Source organism: Heterodontus francisci, chromosome 10 (assembly GCF_036365525.1).
Source record: "Heterodontus francisci isolate sHetFra1 chromosome 10, sHetFra1.hap1, whole genome shotgun sequence".
NCBI classification, from domain to species: domain Eukaryota; kingdom Metazoa; phylum Chordata; class Chondrichthyes; order Heterodontiformes; family Heterodontidae; genus Heterodontus; species Heterodontus francisci.
In genome coordinates this window covers 90,014,717-90,034,355 of record NC_090380.1, presented here as the reverse complement: position 1 = coordinate 90,034,355, position 19,639 = coordinate 90,014,717, and the positions used below count along the sequence as shown (strand labels likewise).

The following is a 19,639-nucleotide window of genomic DNA, read 5'->3' as shown; positions in this document are numbered from 1 at the left end:
CAACGTTGCATTGCAAAGGCAGGAATTGAGCCCATTGATGTTATTATATGTGGCATAATATATATTTAATATTTTTAGGACTTATATAAATGCCTACTGTACATCTCTGGTCAATTACTGCCATATTTGAAAAACACAGCATGTGTGTCGAGCTATAACACCTGATTCATGAACTGAACCAGTGGGAGCACCAAGATATCATCATATTCATCGTAAGTGAAAACAGAAAATGCTGGAAAATGCACAGCAGGTTGGCCACCTCAGCAATTGAAAGAGAAAGGTAGGTTCATGCTTCAAGAGGAGCCCTTCGCTTGAAGCTTCTGAAAAGAATCACACCAAAAACATTTATCTATCTTTCTCTTGCAGATGCTGACCCACATGCTGTGCATTTCCAGCTTTTTCTTTTATTTCAGGTCTCCAATAATAACTGCTCACCTTTTCATCTCCCTGATCACTTTCATCATCGTGTCTTAAGTCACTTCATAATCATATTACCAACTGCCCTGCTCTGATTTGCAGACAGAACATACAGTATTCAATTTAGAACATCAGCAGTAAATGACTTCAATTGCTATAATCAAGAGACTACACTATGGCAACCGGTGAACATTAGAAGCTAAGCAAGATTAGCTTCCTGCGATTGCATGAGTGGCTATGCCGAAAATAAATCTTACCTCTAATTACAATGAGCAATTTACAGAAAATACAAAGATGGAATTTTAGAAATATACCAGAACAGAAAATGCTGGAAAGACACAGTGGCCACGAAATTCAACAACCTCCGAAAATGGGCACAGGGATCGCGATGCGCGATTAACCCGCACCCGTTGCTTCTGATGCAGGAAACATGCCAACTTCATGCTGCCTGCTCATTACCATGATTCTAGTGTGTAGCCAGTGCTAACCATACTTTTCAGTGGCTGCATGCCTAAAATTGTGAGAGGCTAGCACCAATTAAAGCTAGCCTGGAGTACTTAAAGCTAGCCTGCACCTCTTTAAAGGGAGCTGCACTACAGCTGGAGCAGGTGCAGGATGTCAATCTACAACTGATTCTGACCTGGGAAGGATAGGAATGGTAGGCCATATGTTATGCAGGCCCCCACCTGCCAAGCATGAGGTATATTAATTTCACCACATGGACATTAAATTTCAAACTGTTGTTGAAGTGAAGAAAGGACTTGCTTTAAAAATTGCCAGATCTTGGCTGGAAAGACATTTGCATATTAACAGACAGTGTTTGGAAAGGACAACGGACCATTCCCTGACACATTCAACCCACAATGGACTTTTGATCACCAGACGTTGAAGATGGGGGAGCTCTCATTCCAAGTTTTTTTTTTATTCATTCATGGGATGTGGGCGTCGCTGGCCAGGCCAGCATTTATTGCCCATCCCTAATTGCCCTAACTGAGTGGCTTGCTAGGCCATTTCAGTGGGCATGTAAGAGTCAACCACATTGCTGTGGGTCTGGAGTCATATGTAGGCCAGACCAGGTAAGGACAGCAGATTTCCTTCCCGAAAGGACATTAGTGAACCAGATGGGTTTTTACAACAATCGACAATGGTTTCATGGCCATCATTAGACTAGCAGGTTGACTGCTAAGATGGCCGAATGCACAAACGGACATGGTCAAACCAGCTAGTCACATGACTAACCTGCTGGGCAACATGAATTTTTGAATTTGTACTAACAATGCTCCTGAACTGAAGATCTCTCCTGGCTGGCTCACCACAGCCTCTCCTGTCTGCCTGCTCCCATCTCTTTCTCACAAGCCTCTGAATCCACTGAAGACACATGAACCCCAAGAGAGAAAAGTCTCCTACAGCAAACAAAGTTTAAGAAGAATACTGGGCCCCAATGAAAAGCAAGATCTACCTACAATCAAGGACTCTACAATGAGCAGCCTTCCACCAGCCATGCTGCAGCCACTGGGGTAACACTATGTAGGAGCACTAGGACAGTCAAAGGCACACGGAAGACAGGCACTAAAGGAATGCATAAGGGTGATTGGTTGACGTTTGTATGAATGTGGCATGCTTTAATTTATAAATTTGGTTTGGAATATTAACCTTACGGTGGCTTTTTATTTTTGCACTGTGGTCAAGCAGACACTCTGATGATCAGTGACAAAGGGAAGATAAGGTGTGAGACTGTTGGTGAATGGTGAATTGTGGTTACATTAACTGGTATCGCAGTTGGATGAGTTGTTTATGGACAACCCAGGCAGAAAGGGGCTGTCTAGGTTGCCTCCTCCCTTCCTCTTCCACCTGCTCTTCAGCTGTTCGCCATATGGCTGGCGGTAAGGGCTGTGCCCTCAGGATGGCAAGGTTGTGTGCACGCAGCAGACCACCATGAATCCTGACACCTGCTCCACTGAGCAATCCAGGCAACAGAAGTGTTGTTTTAGCACATCAATGGTATGATCTATCACATTTTGTGTGGCAGCATGGCTTTCATTGAATGCATGCTGTCCACGTGTGTGTGAATTGCACACTGGAGTCATCACTCATGTTGTTAAATGATAGCCCTTGTCGCCCAGTCGCCATGCTTTGGTTTGTCACGATTACTCATCTCCTTACCTTGCCTTTATTCTCCTGAAGACAATGAGTTACGCTGGGCTACAGTTCCATAGGCACAGGGAGTTCTCCGGTATCTTGTCAAATGAGGATCCTACCTCAATCTTCACCTGATGTTCAAGTAAGCACACTTTCTACCAGGGGTTATTGGAAATCACCCTGCTTGTTTTTACCACTTTCACTGAGGCGAATAGGAGAATCTCTACCTGCTCCCTGGCTCACAGCATAGATGGGCAATGAATCTAGAATATTCCTGTACCACATAACATAGTTGGGAGAGCTGTTTGCCATAAAGTTCTGAAAAGCATATCAAGTACCAAGGACAGCAATGGTTCTAAAGACTGGAGTGAAGCTTTTTGATAAAACATCATTCTTAAAAGAAAGCTATTTAACAAGATAAATAACATTGTAAACAAACAGGAGCCATACAGTCTACCTACCTAAATGATCATTTTGACAAATCACATTGACTATGTCCAGTTCTATTGCCAAACTGAGTTAAGTCCACACTTGGAGTAGTGCGTACAGTTCTAGTTGCCATATTATGAAAAGGATAGAGAAGCACTGGAGAGGGTGCAAAAAAGATTTATAAGAATGATACCAGAACTGTGAGGTTACACCTATCAGGTAAGGATGAACAGGACGGACCTCTTTTCTCTTGAAAAGAGAAGGCTGAGGGGTAACCCAATAGAGGGCTTTAAAATTATGAAAGGTTTTGATAGAATAGACACAGAGTGTGGCCAAAATTTTCGCCTGTGCGGAGAGGTGTTGTGGGGGTGCTGGGGGGTGGAGGGGGGGGGCGGTGGTGTGGCATTGTTGTGAGATTGAAAAACCCTGAAGTATGAGTTTCCCAAATGTCCTGTAGAACTTAACTGCAGGGCTGCTTTGATTTTTTTTTTCTGTGGCGTTCCTGCCTTCAGGCAGCCTGATCCATACTGGAGGCCTTTTGGATGGAAAGACTACTTCACAAGGCCGAAGCTGATGAGAACAGGTAGATGTATTGGGGGAATGAGAAAGATTGTAGTGAGGGTATCCCAAATGCAAGGTGGGTGCGGGGGCATTCCAATCGCAGGGTGAGGAGTTTGGATCATGGGGGTGTGGGGTGCGATGCTGGTCTGAGTGGATGGGGTCCCAATCATCATCCAATGGTGGTCAGGAGGGAGTGCGATAGTGGTCAGGCGGGGAAGAGCAGCCAGATCGTGACATGGTGAGGCTTTACTAGGTAACTTGTTGGACAGGGAGCGAACACTCCTGCTCCTCCTGCCTACAGATAGTGCTGTAAAGTCATCATGGATTCAGCCCTTTTCGTCTTCTCTCAGCTGCTGACTTTCCCAAGGCCCAGGAAACCCCGTGGTTAAAAATAGAATGACTGTTAAAACTAAGGCACACAGCCTCATTATAATATATAAATGACCAAACTGCTTTCCATGAGTGGATAGGTTGCCCACCATCATTAAAACTGGAAGTAGTGGGTTCCTGGCGGGTTGGGTTCCTATTCCAGATTATGTGCATCTGACCTGACCAGAGCCCACCTGTTTTGGGGCACTAAGATTCAGCCCTGTCTTTCCACTTGTGGGATACAGAAAAATTAGATGTCATCAATATAAGAGAATCACTAAGAAATCGAATGGGGAATTCAGAAGAAACGTCTTTACCCAGAGAGACGTAGAATGCGGAACTTGCTACCACAAGGAGTGGTTGAGGCAAACAGTATGTAAACAAGGGATAAGGGAATAGAGGGTTATGCTGATCAGAAACTTGATAAGGAAGGATGGGACGAGGCTCAAGTGGAGCATAAATGCCGGCATTTTGTCTTGGATGGTCTGTTGCTGTGCTGTATATTCTGTGTAATTGTATGTAAAGTCCTTAGTCTTCCTTTATATTCATTATCAATTTATGTTTCCCTTTTGGTTGTATATACATCCTTATCCTAAATCATGCCCCAAAGAGGATTATTAAAAGGCATGTGCATAATGTACACTAACGTCACTATCATCTGCAAGAACTGGTGGTACACTTCTACCCAGGAGGAATGTGTAACCTACATCAGTTTTCAAAACAGGAGAGGTATCCCACTGTAAGTATTGGGTTTATGTAGAAATGGATAAGCATGAAACCAGCACTATCAGATATTTTTCACTTACCTATCATTGCAAAGCTGGCTTTCACAATTCCCTCAATGATGTCTAATCGCCGATGCCCTGAGATTGATACTAGGTAACAAACACTCTTATTCTTTCTGCAGAGGTACCGCATAGGGTATTTCACTGACCACCACAGGCCAAATAAGAGGAAAAAGCTTCCAGGGAGTGCGTGTCCTTTGAAATTACCCATGGTTTTTCAGTCGTGCTAAGTTTCTGTAAAAAAAAGTGAAGCACAATCAATGAAAAATGCTGAAAGAACACAAACACATTCCCACATATACAACTCCCCCAAATGACTATAGGTGGCTCTCAGCTATTAAATAGTCTTAAAAATATTGAAAGTAAGCTGCTTTAAATGAATATTTTAAATCAGCCTCTAATTCATTTTATACCTGAGATAAAGTTTGCACTTGTTTGTCTTTCGAGCTATCTGTGTAGTTAACTGACAGCTTAAAATTAGAATAATTTGCTATACTTCTGTGTATTTCTATATTCCTCTTTGATAGTTGCAGTGCAGTGAGGTTAACTTAAATATAAAAACAGCAAATGCTGGAAATACACAATAGGTCAGGCAGCATAGGAAGAGAGAGAAACCAAGATAACTTTTCAAGTCGATGACCTTTCATGACCTTTCAGTTGTTGTTTGGAAACATGAACTCTTGTTTCTCTCTCCACAGATGCTACCTGGCCTGCTGAGTATTTCCAGCATTTTATGTTTTCACTTCAGCTTTCCTGCATCTGCAGTATTTTGCTTTTGACTGGCATATAACATTGATCCTTTTTATACGGTATTGCAGTAGTACAGCAGGATGATGTTTAGCCTCTGAGCTCACCACCAATGCCAATAAAACTGTTAGCAGGTGGCAAAATATGCCCTTGTCATCACCAGACTCCATTTTTCCACTGCTTTCCTTGCCGCTCTCCTAAACTCCATTCTGCATAAACTCCAACTCACCCGGAACACTGCCGCCTGCAATCTATCCTGCACAAAGGCCTGCTCACCCATCATCTCTTCTTGCCAACTTTCATTGGCTCTCTACTCCTCAGCACATCGAGTTCTTATCTACAAATCCCATCATGACCTGGTGCCACCCTATCTCTGGAACCTCCTCCAGGCCTGTCTCCCTCTCACACTCTCTTCCAGCTGTGGTCTACCATTCTTTCCCTCTCCTTCCACTTGACCACTGATGACAGAGCCTTCATCAATGTTTGCCTCCTAATATGGAATACCATCTATAAATCCACCTTACTACATCTTTCCCCAATTCAAAACTACACACAGCAATTTGACAAGGCCTTCGGTCACTTTTAATTTTCCTCTGTTTCTAATCAGATCTGTGTTAGTGTCTAAGTTCTGTTAATGGATGTTAAATACCTAGTGGTTGAAGGTAATAGGGTGAACAGGTGTTGGCTGTTGATTAATTAATTGCATTTAAATATGTATATAGAAAGAATCAGCCAGCACTGGCTGGGTGTTGTTAGGAGTGAAGAAGTAATGCTCTGTGGCAAATAATAAACAGTCTCCACCAAAGCATCCCAGTCTCAGTTTCTTCTTCACAAACAGCCTGGCAGTTTCTGTAATAGTCTGATGCCAGCACCCACAAGACACAACCCCAACCAACCTTTAAAGCATCTGAGGGCACTGTTGTGGAACAAAAGTTGTTGCTTATATGGCAGTTTTCTGCCCTCAGAGTGGTATGGTATTGGTTACCATCCATAATTCCCTATATGGCAACTTCCCAATGTTTTAGGGGCTGATGTGCTGGTGCTGAGTGAAGGACACACACTCCATGATGGAGAAGGAAATAGAAAAGAAAATGTATTTCAATCAAAGGGCTTGTGTTTGTTGGAATGACAGAGTTGCATTAGCGGAGTCTTGGAAGCTAAGGATAGTGCTTGGCAAGGAGGAACATTAAATTTCAAAAAGAGAAACAGTATATAAATACAGAATGGAACACCCTTATTTCTTTTAGCAACAAGAAGTGACGGAGAGATTGCACAGCAGTCCCAGTCCGTCTACTATATTTTTTTTCCTTTCTCCCCCCTCATATTCCATTGGTGGTCTTCCTGTTTAAACAGACCACAGCATGAAACAAATGTGGAATTGATGGAATTGCTGAGATATTTTGACCAAGTAAATATTGTAGCATTTATAATTTTCTGCTCCTTTATAGATTTTCTGGGGTTACCTTAATCATTACATGTCCTCTTTGGCTCCGGCTACAGACGTCTTCATGACCTTTGCCAACAATATATAGAGTCTATGATCCGAAAAACTGTAAATCCTCCTACCTTATTTTGTTCTGGTCGTCTTCACTCCATTTTGTCTGTTTCTATTCCTGACTCACTGGTGGGAACTTTATGCTCCCCCTCGTGGCAGGTTTGGAGGTGGGGAGAGCATAAAATTGGGTGGGATGGTGGTGGTGGTGGGGGGAGGGTTCCAGCCATCCTGCCGTGCCCGGCGCCAATTGGAGCCCTTAACCGGACAATTAACCCCAATTAAGGGCCTCATCCTGCAGATGCCACCATTAGCTGTATGGCGGGCGGCCCTGTCACCGCACGGGAAGCACAGCATGTAGAACCATGCAGGTTGCTTCCTGGCTCCAAAGAAGCCGGGTGGGGGCGGGGGGAGAGGCTCCTCATTAAAAGGCATTTAGCTCCTGAACGAGGGACCCAGCATTGGGATGGGGCAGCCTCCAATTGGCCGGCAGCTCTCCAAGGGTGGGACTTCCGCGTTGGGGTCCTTGATCCTGTGAAAGGCTTGCCGCTGTCCACTTAAGTGCCTGAGTGGCACCAGATTCTGCAGGCCTTTCAGGGAAGAGGCGACACGGCGTTCTTGGCGTTGCTTTTTCCAGTCAAAACCCCCATCGTCAGCATAAAATCCTGGCCAACTGCATTTTTTTTGGTCAATGCCACTCATTTCTCTGTCCCAGTATCATGGCTTGGTAGGAAACAACCTGGGCTTTGCTGTATGGTTGTATCCTACACTGGAAGCTTTTACATAGAATCAGTTTACAAAGGCCATGATTATTCTTAAAAATATGACTCATAAGTATATCGTTGTGAATCGTACTCACATGTTTTTAAAATGGCAAGGCAAAGGCTTGTTGGTTGGGAGGGTAGAGACCTGTAAATATGGAAGCACTGGAATGGGTTTAATGAAAATAAAACACACAATGTGTGTCTTGGAGGAATACTAATAACAAATAGTATAATAATTAGAATTTACAAATGCCCTAAATCCAAAGCACATCAACTGCTCATCGTACTGCATGTTATCTGAGATAATTAGATCCTTGTTTTGAATATCAACAGCTGCACACTTACGCTTCCCAGCATATTCAGTGTAATTAGTTATCAAAGTACGGCACATGTTTGGAACTCACACTTTGAATGGAACCGAAAGGCTCATGAGATAAAAAACAGCACATCCACTGTACCATACACCTGTTCCTGACTACTAAAGCACTCCTGTATTTGATCATAAGTAACAGTGAAAGCAGAAGAATAATCTGGAACAACAAGCATCCTCAAGGGTTCATTCAGGTTGCACAACAAACAGATTGCATTTCATTTCCTCTGTGCAATTTTTGACTACCAAAGACCATTTTCTGATTGCCAAATGCGTGCAAGTTTTCAATTATTTAGAACTATCGAACATTGGTCTAGATATTGCTCTGAAAATAATGATGAGGCTAACGGTGCTCATCGTTATTTATGTGCAAATCAGACAGCAACTTCCGGCTAGCATACATGTGCAGTTAAACACGAAGATTCAAAAGTTACTGTTTGAGATGCTCCATAAGTTGCGTGAAACGGCATCTCGCCGTGTGGCTCTCCATTCAAAATGTATTGAACAGTATGAAGTTCCTATATAGATCTACAGATATGGACTAGACTCGGCACAAAAAGTTAGGCCTTTGTCCATTCCAGTCTACGTATCCTTTTATTGGCTGGGAACTCATAGTTACTGCCAAATGACCTCTCTAGCACTGAAAATTAACTTTTATAAGTGTGCACTCTTATTCTTCAGTTTGTATCGTTCAAGCATTTTTTTTAAAAAGTAACATTTCTTTTTCTTTCTGCCTGTTTTATCTGTCCTCTCTCTTAATCCACCCTTTTTTCCCTCTCTTTATTTCACTTTTTGTACCTGGTTTGACATTGAATTAAGTATTCTAACTTGCACTTCCTGGTTTAGACAGTGCTGCTTATTAATGATTCTTTAATATGATTGGTTATGGAGATACACAGTTGCTTTCCCTGGATGTTTGGCTGACAGCAACTTGCTGTGCAAAACCTCAGAGAAAGACTATAGGCAAGTACAAATCTAACTTGTGACTCACAGCGAAATTGGGCCATTATTTTTTGGCACTTTCTGATGCTTTGTATCATAAAGCTGAATGAGGAACATCTTTGTTCCCACCCATCTCTCCCCGTTATTTTGGTTTGTCTTCAATCATGTATGTAATTATTGGGATCGACATTGGTATGCATTGCACCTGTTTCTCAATTATAAAATGGGTGCAACACACACCAATTTAGCAGAGGGACTGCCTGTGCACTATCTGCAAATACATTGCTCAATCTCAAGGCCCGTCTTTTAATCATTCCAGAAAAAAGCACACATGGGGACAAAAATATTGGTAGATTTTTAACACAGGCAGGTAAAACATTTAAAATATATCAGCTTTTACAAGGACCTTTTTGAATATCAAAAATAGCTGTCAAGACCGAATGGAGACAGGAAACTACCCAAGTGATACAGCAGTGCAATATACAAATCCCACATCAAATAGCTGGCCGAGTGGAGGAAATGGTAACAAGTAGGGTGGTCCTGCCTCACACTAGAGACTGTCAGCTGTGGCTCCGTTGGTAGCAGTCTTAACTCTTGGTCATACGGTTCTGGGCTCAAGTCCCACTCTGAGACTTGTGCACAAAAGTCAAGGCTGACACTCCAGTGCAGTATGAAGGGGGTACTACACTGTGGGAAATCTCTCACATGCGATGTTAAAATTGAAGCCCCATCTGCTTGTGTAGGTGGATGTGCTTTAAGCTCAATAAAAAACAGAAACCTTGGTGATGTGGGGAAGATGTTTACAGAGAAGCCACATGTCAAGGTTTATAGAGGTCAGGAGGATGACTTTCTGTTTTGGGGTTAGAATATTGTTTTCAGTTCAGTTGGGGTGTGAAATGTTTTGAAGACAGTTGGTGTTTTGCCTGCCTAGGAAAAAGAAACCACCCAGCTCACTTCTTTCTCTACCTCTTTGAAGAAACCCTGCAAAGATCCTGTGTGGGAGAGCTAAAATCCCTGGTGCTGCATCTCTCTTGAGAGGCTGGAAAAACCTGCCAGAGTAATTCTCAACGTCGCCTGAAAAGAACTGCTTTAGAAAAGATCCCAGTGACCCGTCTCCATATACCCAGATGCCAGACCAAAAGGGACAACTGAATTCCTTCCATATCTTCTCTTTTTCTCTTCAAGAATTAGCAAAGTGTTCTTTTTTTGGTCTTTGTTTTGTAACAGACAAAGGAGAGAATTTCTGTATTTTTTTCAGTGTGTTTGAGGGTGGGGGGAATTTTAAAGGGAACTGGACAACTCTTGTTTCATAATAAACTGATAATTTTGATGTTCATTAAAGAAACCTGCTTGATGTACTTTATTCTGGGATAAAGTGTATAGTTTATGATTGACCGAATCGGTAACTGGGTAAACATTTTTAAAATATATGTTGTGACCTGCGGAGAAGTGGGACCAGAAAAGACAGTGCACTCCTCCCACCTCGGTCGTAAAAGATCCCATGGCACTATCTTCATGAACAGCATGGGAGTTATCCTGGTGTCCTGACTGATATGTATCCCTCAATCAACATGACAAAAACAGATTATCTGATCATTATCACATGGCTATTTGTGAGAGTTTGTTGAGTGCAAATTGGCTGCTGCATTTCCTACATTATAACAGTGACTATACTTTATAAGCACGCCAATGGCTGTAAAGCACATTGGAATGTCTGGTGGTTGTGAAAAGTGCTATATAAACATAAGTCCTTCTTTTTCACACCCCATAGGATTGCATAGCAGTTTGCCAGGAAAGACACAGAGGAAGAGAATTTGAGGGCATAGCCATAGGCAGTTCCAGTTCTTTTATGCATTTAAGGTGCAGATATCCTTGCAGAACACGGCACAACTCCAGATGTAGTTCCCTGCTGACCGAAAGCCTTGTTGAGTCAGTTCTAATTGGGTATTGCCAAGTAGCTGTGCCTCTGCCTACAAATGAGGGTGGACTATGTGCCTGTGAAGCCTGACCTCCATTCACTGCTTCTCTTCATTTTCTTCCAAACAATATATGGAATACCCACAGGGAAAACCATAATTTGGATGTACCAAAATATTGCAATGCCAAAATACTTGGCATAAAGTCTCCTGAAAACAGGAAAGAAAAAAGAGCAAGGGTCCTGAAATAGTCTCAACATTCTACTATAAATCGTACGACTGGGCTCTGTAAATACAGTTCCATAAACAGCGCAGTCCCTAGCAGGCCTGAACACCCATTTTATATAGTTGGGTAGATGACAGAGCATTATGCCAGGCTAAGCCAGGAAATTTCATGCATGAATGATTTCACAGGGGTTTATTTTAATATAACAACCTGCAAACTGGTGGCACTTCTGATTCCAGTATATAAGCCAACTGCAAAATTGGACAGGGCCCTAAATGGACAGAAATTCACCACAGTGGATTTCCTTCATTTTACTGACTTTTTTTATTAATTCGTATGGGTATGTGGGCATCACTGGCAAAGCCAGCATTTATTGCCCATCCCCTAATTGCCCTTGAGAAGGTGGTGGTGAACTGCCTTCTTGAACCGCTGCAGTCCTTGGGGTGCAGGTACACCAACAGTGCTGTTCGGGTAGGACACACTTTACTCACATTTATTGGGTGTAACTGATTGGAAAATCTACTCTTAAATCCACACTTCAAACACCTGAATTCTATTGTGCCTATGTTCTTTAATTTGTGAAGTCAATTCCCTCTATTCCTCCCTCTTGCTGCACCTCCAAACACAACAAACACGTTTATTAGCAAGTGCTAAATAGGGTTGGTTGCATTATAGTCCCTTTAAATAATTCTCAGTTCAACCATCAAACTCTTCACATCCCAGTTTTTTTTGTTATATAGTTTTTAAGATAAATGTTATGTTTGTCTTACATTCACCATTTTGTCTAATTGCAAGTGTCTAAATCTACTTGCTTGTTTTACTGTGATCTGTCTTGGTGAGCTGTCAGCCCATTAATATTATCTTAATTATCTTGGCATTCAATTTTAATTGCAATTTCTTTCCTTCTTGACTACAGGTTTTTAAATAGCGGCCATATTCCTGTCCAACAGTTACCTGTATACCAAGGGTGCCTACTATAACTTCAGCACTACCTTTTCATTGATAGCCAATCTTCTCAATCCACCCTCCTTGTGTATCACAGTCTAAGGCTTACTGATATTACTTAGTATTGAAGCTGTATAACGCAAGATGATGTTGCTTAGTGTATAATTACATCCCACCAAAATCATTACTGATGCCATCATATGTGTAAGCTGGATGTATTGTATTGAAAAAGTGAAAGCCTTTCAAAAACCTTCCTATTTTGTAGATAAGATTGTTTACTCTAAATTGCCTTCATGGGAAATTTAGAGTTCAGGTCTCATCATTGCATGTGACCTGCTTTTCTGATATCAGCAGGTGATGAATCAGCACCGTGATAAATGGGATAGATTTTGAACAGATCTAGCAATGCAAAACTGGGCATCCATGAGGTGCTGTGGGCCTTCAGCAGCAGCAGAATTGTACTCAACCACAATCTGTAACCTCATGGCCCAGCACATCCTCCACTCTACCATTACCATCAAGCTGGGGGACCAACCCTGGTTCAATGAAGAGTGCAGGAGGACATGCCAGGAGCAGCACCAGGCATACCTCAAAATGAGGTGTCAACCTGGTAAAGCTACAACACAGGACTAGTTGCATGCCAAACAGAGGAAGCAGCATGCGATAGACAGAGCTAAGCGATCCTACAACTAACAGATCAGATCTAAGCTCTGCAGTCCTACCACATCCAGTCGTGAATGGTGGTGGACAATTAAACAACAAACTGGAGGAGCTGACTCCACCAAATATCCCCATCCTCAATGATGGAGGAGACCAGCACATCAGTGCAAAAGATAAGGTTGAAGCATTAGCAACAATCTTCAGCCAGAAGTGCAGACTGGATGATCCATCTCGGCCATCTCCTGAAATGCCCAGCATCACAGATGCCAGTCTTCAGCCAATTCGATTCACTCCCCGTGATATCAAGAAATGACTGAAGGCACTGGATACTGCAAAGGCTATGGGCCCTGACAACATTCCGGCAATAGTATTGAGGACCTCTGCTCCAGACCTTGCCCCGCCCCTAGCCAATACAGTGTTCCAGTACAGCTACAACACTGGCAATTACCCGGCAATGTGAAAAATTGCCCAGGTATGTCCTGTACACAAAAAGCAGGACAAATCCAACACGGCCAACTACTGCCACATCAGTCTATTCTTGATCATCAGTAAAGTGATGGAAGGCATCATTGACAGTGCTATCAAGCGGCACTTGCTTAGCAATAACCTGCTCCGTGACACTCAGTTTGGGTTCCTTGGTTCAAACATGGACAAAAGAGCTGAACTCAAGAGGTGAGGTGAGAGTGACTGCCCTTGACATCAAGGTAGCATTTGACTGAGTATGGCATCAAGGAGCATTTGCAAAACTGGAGTCAATGGGAATCAGGGAGAAAACTCTCCGCTGGTTAGAATCGTACCTAGCGTGCAGGACGATGGTTGTGGTTGTTGGAGGTCAATCATCTGAGCTTCAGGACATCACTGCAGGAATTCCTCAGGATAGTGTCCTAGGCCCAACCATCTTTAGCTGCTTCATCAATGACCTTCCTTCAATTATAAGGTCAGAAGTTGGGATGTTCACTGATGATTGCACAATGTTCAGCACCATTCGTTACTCCTCAGATACTGAAGCAGTCCGTGTAGAAATGCAGCAAGACCTGGACAATATCCAGGCTTGGGCTGATAGTAGAAAGTAACATTTACACCACAAAAGTGCCAGGCAATGACAATCTCAAACAAGAGATAATCTAACCATCTCCCCTTGATGTTCAATGGCATTACCATTGCTGAATCCCCCACTATGAACATCCTGGGGCTTACCATTGACCAGAAACTGAACTGGAGTAGCCATATAAATACCATGGCTACAAGAGCAGGTCAGAGGCAAGGAATCCTGCAGCGAGTAACTCACCTCCTGACTCCCCAAAGCCTGTCCACCGTCTACAAGGCACAAGTCAGGAGTGTGATGGAATATTCTCCTCTTGCCTGGATGGGGTGCAGCTCCAACAACATTCGAGAAGCTCGACACTATCCAGGACAAAGCAGTCCGCTTGACTGATACCCCATCCACACCTGCAACATTCACTCCCTCCACCACCGATGCACAGTGGCAGCAGTGTATACCATCTACAACATACACTGCAGCAACTTGCCAAGGCTTCTTCAACAGCACCTTCCAAACCCACAACCTCTACTACCAAGAAGGACAAGGGCAGCAGGTGCGTGGAAACACCACCAGCTACAAGTTCCCCTCCAAGCCACACACCATCCTGACTTGGAACTATATCGCCATTCCTTCACTGTCGCTGGGTTAAAATCCTGGAACTCCCTTCCTAACAACACTGTTGGTGTACCTACACCAACTGCAGGGGTCCCAGAAGGCAGCTTACCTCCACCTTCTCAAGGGCAATTAGGGATGGCAATAAATGCTGGCCTAGCCAGTGATGCTAACATCCCATGAACGAATATAAAACAATTAGTATCTCTGAAATAGCCAAGTGTCCTCGATGCCAAACTGGAGCTAGAGATTTTAAAATTCAGTAACACGGGGCTACCTATTGCCACAAATTAGATTTTATTTTCGCAAGTGGTAGTATGTGTCCATTGGCAGATTTTAATAAATTCAATTAAAACATGAAAGCATGAAAATTGCCAGAGTTGACTTTGAACTTACATCAGTTCAGAAAATCTGATAAGGAGCACAATAACTGTTAAATATTGAGGAACCATAATTACAGCTTCACACAAAACAGGAGTTTAGAATGTACTGCATACAATTAGAATTGGAGAATCCTGCTTACAGTATTGGTTTGCAAAGTTAGCAGGCCCACTTTTTAGTTTTAATATCTCATTGATCTTCTCAAATACTCACCTAATAGCATACAGCCTCAATAGTTAACTATGACAGAGACGTTCAGGCTTTAGAGTTTCTGTGATTGTTTATTAGATGCAAGTGAAAATGGATTTAGATAGCAGAAAATTAACAACTGCTCACCAACACACTTCTGCCACCTGTTCCAAGAGAAGAATACTCTTGTATTATTATTGTGAGGTGGTCCATCTGGTAACATTGCCAAATACTGACAATATTTACTCAACTGTGACTGATGGATCAGTAAGAGACAAACCTAGAAACTGAACTCGAATCCACAAATTGCAATTTACTACTGAGGTGCACTCAACCATAGGTACTAAGCTCCTGCTCAAATTTCTCATTATTCAGAGAACTGCAAGTACTACATTTCAAGTAAATTGGCATTTTCTGTAAAGTCCACATAGTACTTTCTCAACTCATATCCTACTTTAACATTTAGCAACATGCTTGCATATCGCTCTTTGCTATAACGTACACCACTTCACTGTATAGCACGCACGATACAAAGCAGGCCACTCTGAGATAAACCAACTCACACTAAATAGCATCTTTCTAGAGATCAGAATCTAAGGAATGTCATACCTTTAATATCAACAGTTCTCCTCCTTCTGTTTCTGTAGCTTTAGCGGGATTTAATTTCATTTTTAAAAAAGATGGTTTCTCAAGCAGGATATATTTCCTTCCTGATAGACTATGCAAGCAGATGATTTAGCAGCTAATGAGAACTTCTCACTCTATAAAAATAATGGCAGTTTGTTAATCATTTACTAAAGTGGCATGCCTATCTTGTCAAAGATTGCTAGTACGGCCCCTGCAGAAACAATGAAACTTGATATGCATCTGTAAAACAGGATACCTATCTATTACTAAAAATAAGTGAGCAAAACACAGAATTATAAAAAGGACACAGATGAAATAATTAACATTCTTTAATGTATTTGTCTTTAAAATGGGCACATGTAGCCCTCGGCCTACCTGGGAGGGGAAAACAAGAACCATTAAGCTTAAAGTTTGTGAAATATTTCCATACAAAGATAAATTCATTTATGCCAAGAATAGTCAAAAACAAGTCTTTCCCTTTTATATATATAACCTTACTTTTGTGATAAAAAATGTCATTTTAGTATTGATTTATTTTAAAATTGGGGAACAGAAGGAAAAAAGATCCAAAACACACTAATCCTGCAGGAACTATCTGTAATGTGTAACTGAAGTTAAGTCTTAAAAGTTTCTTTTATTTGCCCTCAGCTCCCTTGTTTTCTAAAGGGTGCGACTTGTGTTGAAATTTGAGTCCATTGATAACAACAGCCCTTCAGTACATCATTATAGGTCTTCACATCTAAATATAAACATCAAGCATCTGTGTAATATTTAATAGTAGGAGGAAGAGAGGGAGATGACACAACCAAGTCTCATACTATTCTTATATGACATGTAGCTACACGCACATAATATATACATAGTTTTTGTATAGCACCATTAAAGAAAAGGTTATGAAATATTCTTAAAAAGTTATTCCAAATAAAATGTAAAAAGTTCTCCAGCCCCAAAGGGTTAATACTTATGTTAACAGTGGAAGCAATAACTGCATTATAAATAGCAAGGCCTGGGGAAACACTGTGAGGAAACAGTCACATGATTAAGTGAGAACGAGAGAGACGTGAGTCTGTACCTGCTGTCAATGGCCAACAAGTGACCTTTGTTTCTGTTTGAGTAACTCACTTAGTTTGTCCCATATCACCTGGAAACAACATCTTTAAAATAAAAATAGACACAGAAAGCAAATTATGCCTTTGGTAATAGAAAAAGCACTCTTAGGAGGCACCCTAGCTACCCAGACTCAAAATGTAATACTGGATTAATATTTACAAACTGCACTTAGAAGCTGCCATTACAACAGTCCCATAAATTGGTATACATGAATATCACTTTTTATGATAGCTCAGAGATTCAAACATTTCTCATCCAGGTGTAGCCCCCCAGCAAGCCTCCCCCCAGCCCCTCGCCCCCACCCAGCAAACCATGTTTGGCAATGGTGAGAACATAAAGAAGGGCACAGAGATTTTAGAAAATCGAGTAGAGGAGGAAATGTAGTGCAGTTTCAACATGATTCTAAAATGTGTGTGCAAGCCCCAAAGCTGCAGGCGCACCAGGAAAGTAGGGGACATGGAGACTTGGCAGATCTTAACAGGGCCTCATTTAAATAAAGGTTCTCAGAGTCCTGTTCGACACATGGCCAGATTGACAACTTGGCCAGCGGGCAGGAGCAGGAATTTGGTCGCAGGAGGACGCAGCCAGTGACCCATGGGTATAGTCTTCGACAGTCAGTGGGAGGAGGTATTTGGAAGTGAACAGTGGAGGGAGATAGAGGAGGTGTTCCAGGACAATTAGGGATCTGGGGGAAGCTGGATCGGGAGGGTGAGGGGGGGCAGGGGGTGTGCTGGAGAGGCCTCAGGACCATACAGAGTCTGGAGGCATAGCTGTACTGTTCCACCTAGTCCATAAGCAGATCTAACAGAATTAATTTTTAAAGACTTACCTTGGCCCCTTCTGGAAGGCTGGCACCTCCCACTGTGGTTTGGCTGCCGAGCTGCAAATAGTGCAGGATTCCCCTTGATTTTGTTAATATTGTGAATAGGAACATACAAATTAGGAGCAGAAATAGGACACTGGACACTGTAGCCTGCTCCGCCATTCAATAAGATTATGGCTGATCTCTTTGTGTCTCAAATTCCACACTCCCATCTACCCCCAATAACCTTTGATTCCTTGCCTAACAAGAATCTATCTACCTCTGCCTTAAAAATACTTAATGACCCCGCCTCCACCACCTTCTGAGGCAGAGAGTTCCAAAGTCGCACAACCCTCTGAGAGAAAACAAATTCTCCTCATCTCTGTCCTAAAAGGGCAACTCCTAATTCAAAACAGTGCTAGACTCACCCACAAGAAAAAACATCCTTTCCACATCCACCTTGTCATGACCGTTCAGGATTTTATAAACTTCAATCAATTCTCCCCTCATTCTTCTAAAATCCAACAAAAACAAGCCCAGTCTGTCCAACCTTTCCTCATAAGACAACCCGCTCATTCCAGGTATCAATGTAGCAAAACTCATCTGAACTGCTTCCAATGCATTTACATCCTTCCTTATATAAGATCAAAACTGCAAACAGTATTCGAGATGTGGACTCACCAATGCCCTGTATAACTGAAGCATAACATCCTTACTTTTATTTTCAATTCCTCTAGTAATAAAGGATCGCATTTTATTAGCCTTCTTTACTATTATTAAGTAGGCCCCCACCTGCCTTTAGCAGGACTCTCATTGATGGCATGATGCACCATCATAAAATTTACAGTTGATGAGAACACAGCGGGTTGGAGCTGGGAACCAGAAGTGTGACCTGAAGCTTCCTGTCGCCTGTCATTTCAATTCTCTACCTTGCTCCCACTCTGACCTTTCAGTCCTTGCCCTGCTACAGTGTTCTAATGAAGCTTAACGCGAGCTCGAGGAACAGCACCTCATCTGTCGGCTTGGCAATTTACAGCCTTTCAGACTCAACAATTTTAGATCACAACCTCTGCCCCCATTTTTCTGCTTTTTTAAAATTTCTCTTCCCACTCTTGTTTTTTAATAATCCCTTTAATTTATGTTCGGGCAGATTGAAAGTTTTTGGGCAAAAGATACAGGGGGAATATGAGGAAGCACTTTTTTACACAGCGGGTGGTAATGACCTGGAACTCGCTGCCCACAAGGGTGGTGGAAGAGGAGACAATCACTGACTTCAAGAGGAAGTTGGATGGCCACCTGAGAGAAATAGACTTGCAGGGCCGGGGAGTCGGATTGACTGTATAGCTCTGTGGAGAGCTGGCAAGGTCTCGATGTTCCGAATGGCCTCCTTCTGTGCCGTAAGTGACTCTATGACTCTATGCTATCACCATTCTTACCAGGCGAGTAGGTGTAAAATCTAGGCCTATGACACAGAAATAGAGAATATGGGATTGGGCCCTCATTTCACCACACAGTAAGGGTTGTTTAATGAAATTGTTTTCTGGTGCACACCCTCACCCAGTGGGAGCATATATCAGGAATTCAGGCCATGCGTCAATCCCATTGACTTTCAACAACAACTTTCATTTACATAGCACGTTTAACATGATAAAACATCCCAAGGCACTTCACAGGAGTGTTATAAATCAAAATTTGACACTGAGCCACATTAGGTAACATTCGAGCAGATGACCAAAGCTTGGTCAAAGTGGTAGGTTTTAAGAAGCGTCTCAAAGAAGGAAAAGAGGTAGAGAGATGGAGAGGTTTAGGGAGGGAATTCGAGCATGTACATTTAATACTGCAGACATTCAGTTTTATAGATTATGTTTTGCAAGCATTATGTGATTGTGCATTCAGAAAACATCACAGCTGCTGAACTGCTCAAGCAATGCTTGCTTCCAATCTGTACCACATGCAGCTATGAGCTAAATGTGTTTACACTGAGCAATTGTAATGAAAACAGTTCACCTTGATTTAACCTAAGATTACAGCTATATCACATGTTGTGTTACAAGACTAGCAACTGCTTAAAGCAATGGGATGTTGGTGGACCAAAGTTATACTTTTCATTCTGG

The 19,639-nt window shown here is 42.3% G+C and overlaps 1 protein-coding gene across 5 annotated transcripts in view; it reads right to left on the bottom strand.

Moving 5' to 3' along the window:
• The window catches only part of LOC137374623 (transmembrane protein 45B-like), a 107,856-nt gene that overhangs the window by 29,406 nt on the left and 58,811 nt on the right, over positions 1 to 19,639 (bottom strand). For 2 of the 5 annotated variants that reach the window (XM_068041028.1, XM_068041027.1), the window contains exon 2: positions 4,722 to 4,934. In XM_068041028.1, coding sequence (XP_067897129.1) covers positions 4,722 to 4,911 — 190 coding nt within the window. In that variant the 5' untranslated portion in view covers positions 4,912 to 4,934. Of the gene's footprint in view, positions 1 to 4,721; positions 4,935 to 7,798; positions 7,849 to 15,595; positions 15,667 to 19,639 lie in introns of those variants that run through there. The other 3 variants (XM_068041030.1, XM_068041029.1, XM_068041031.1) reach the window with 3 other exon arrangements.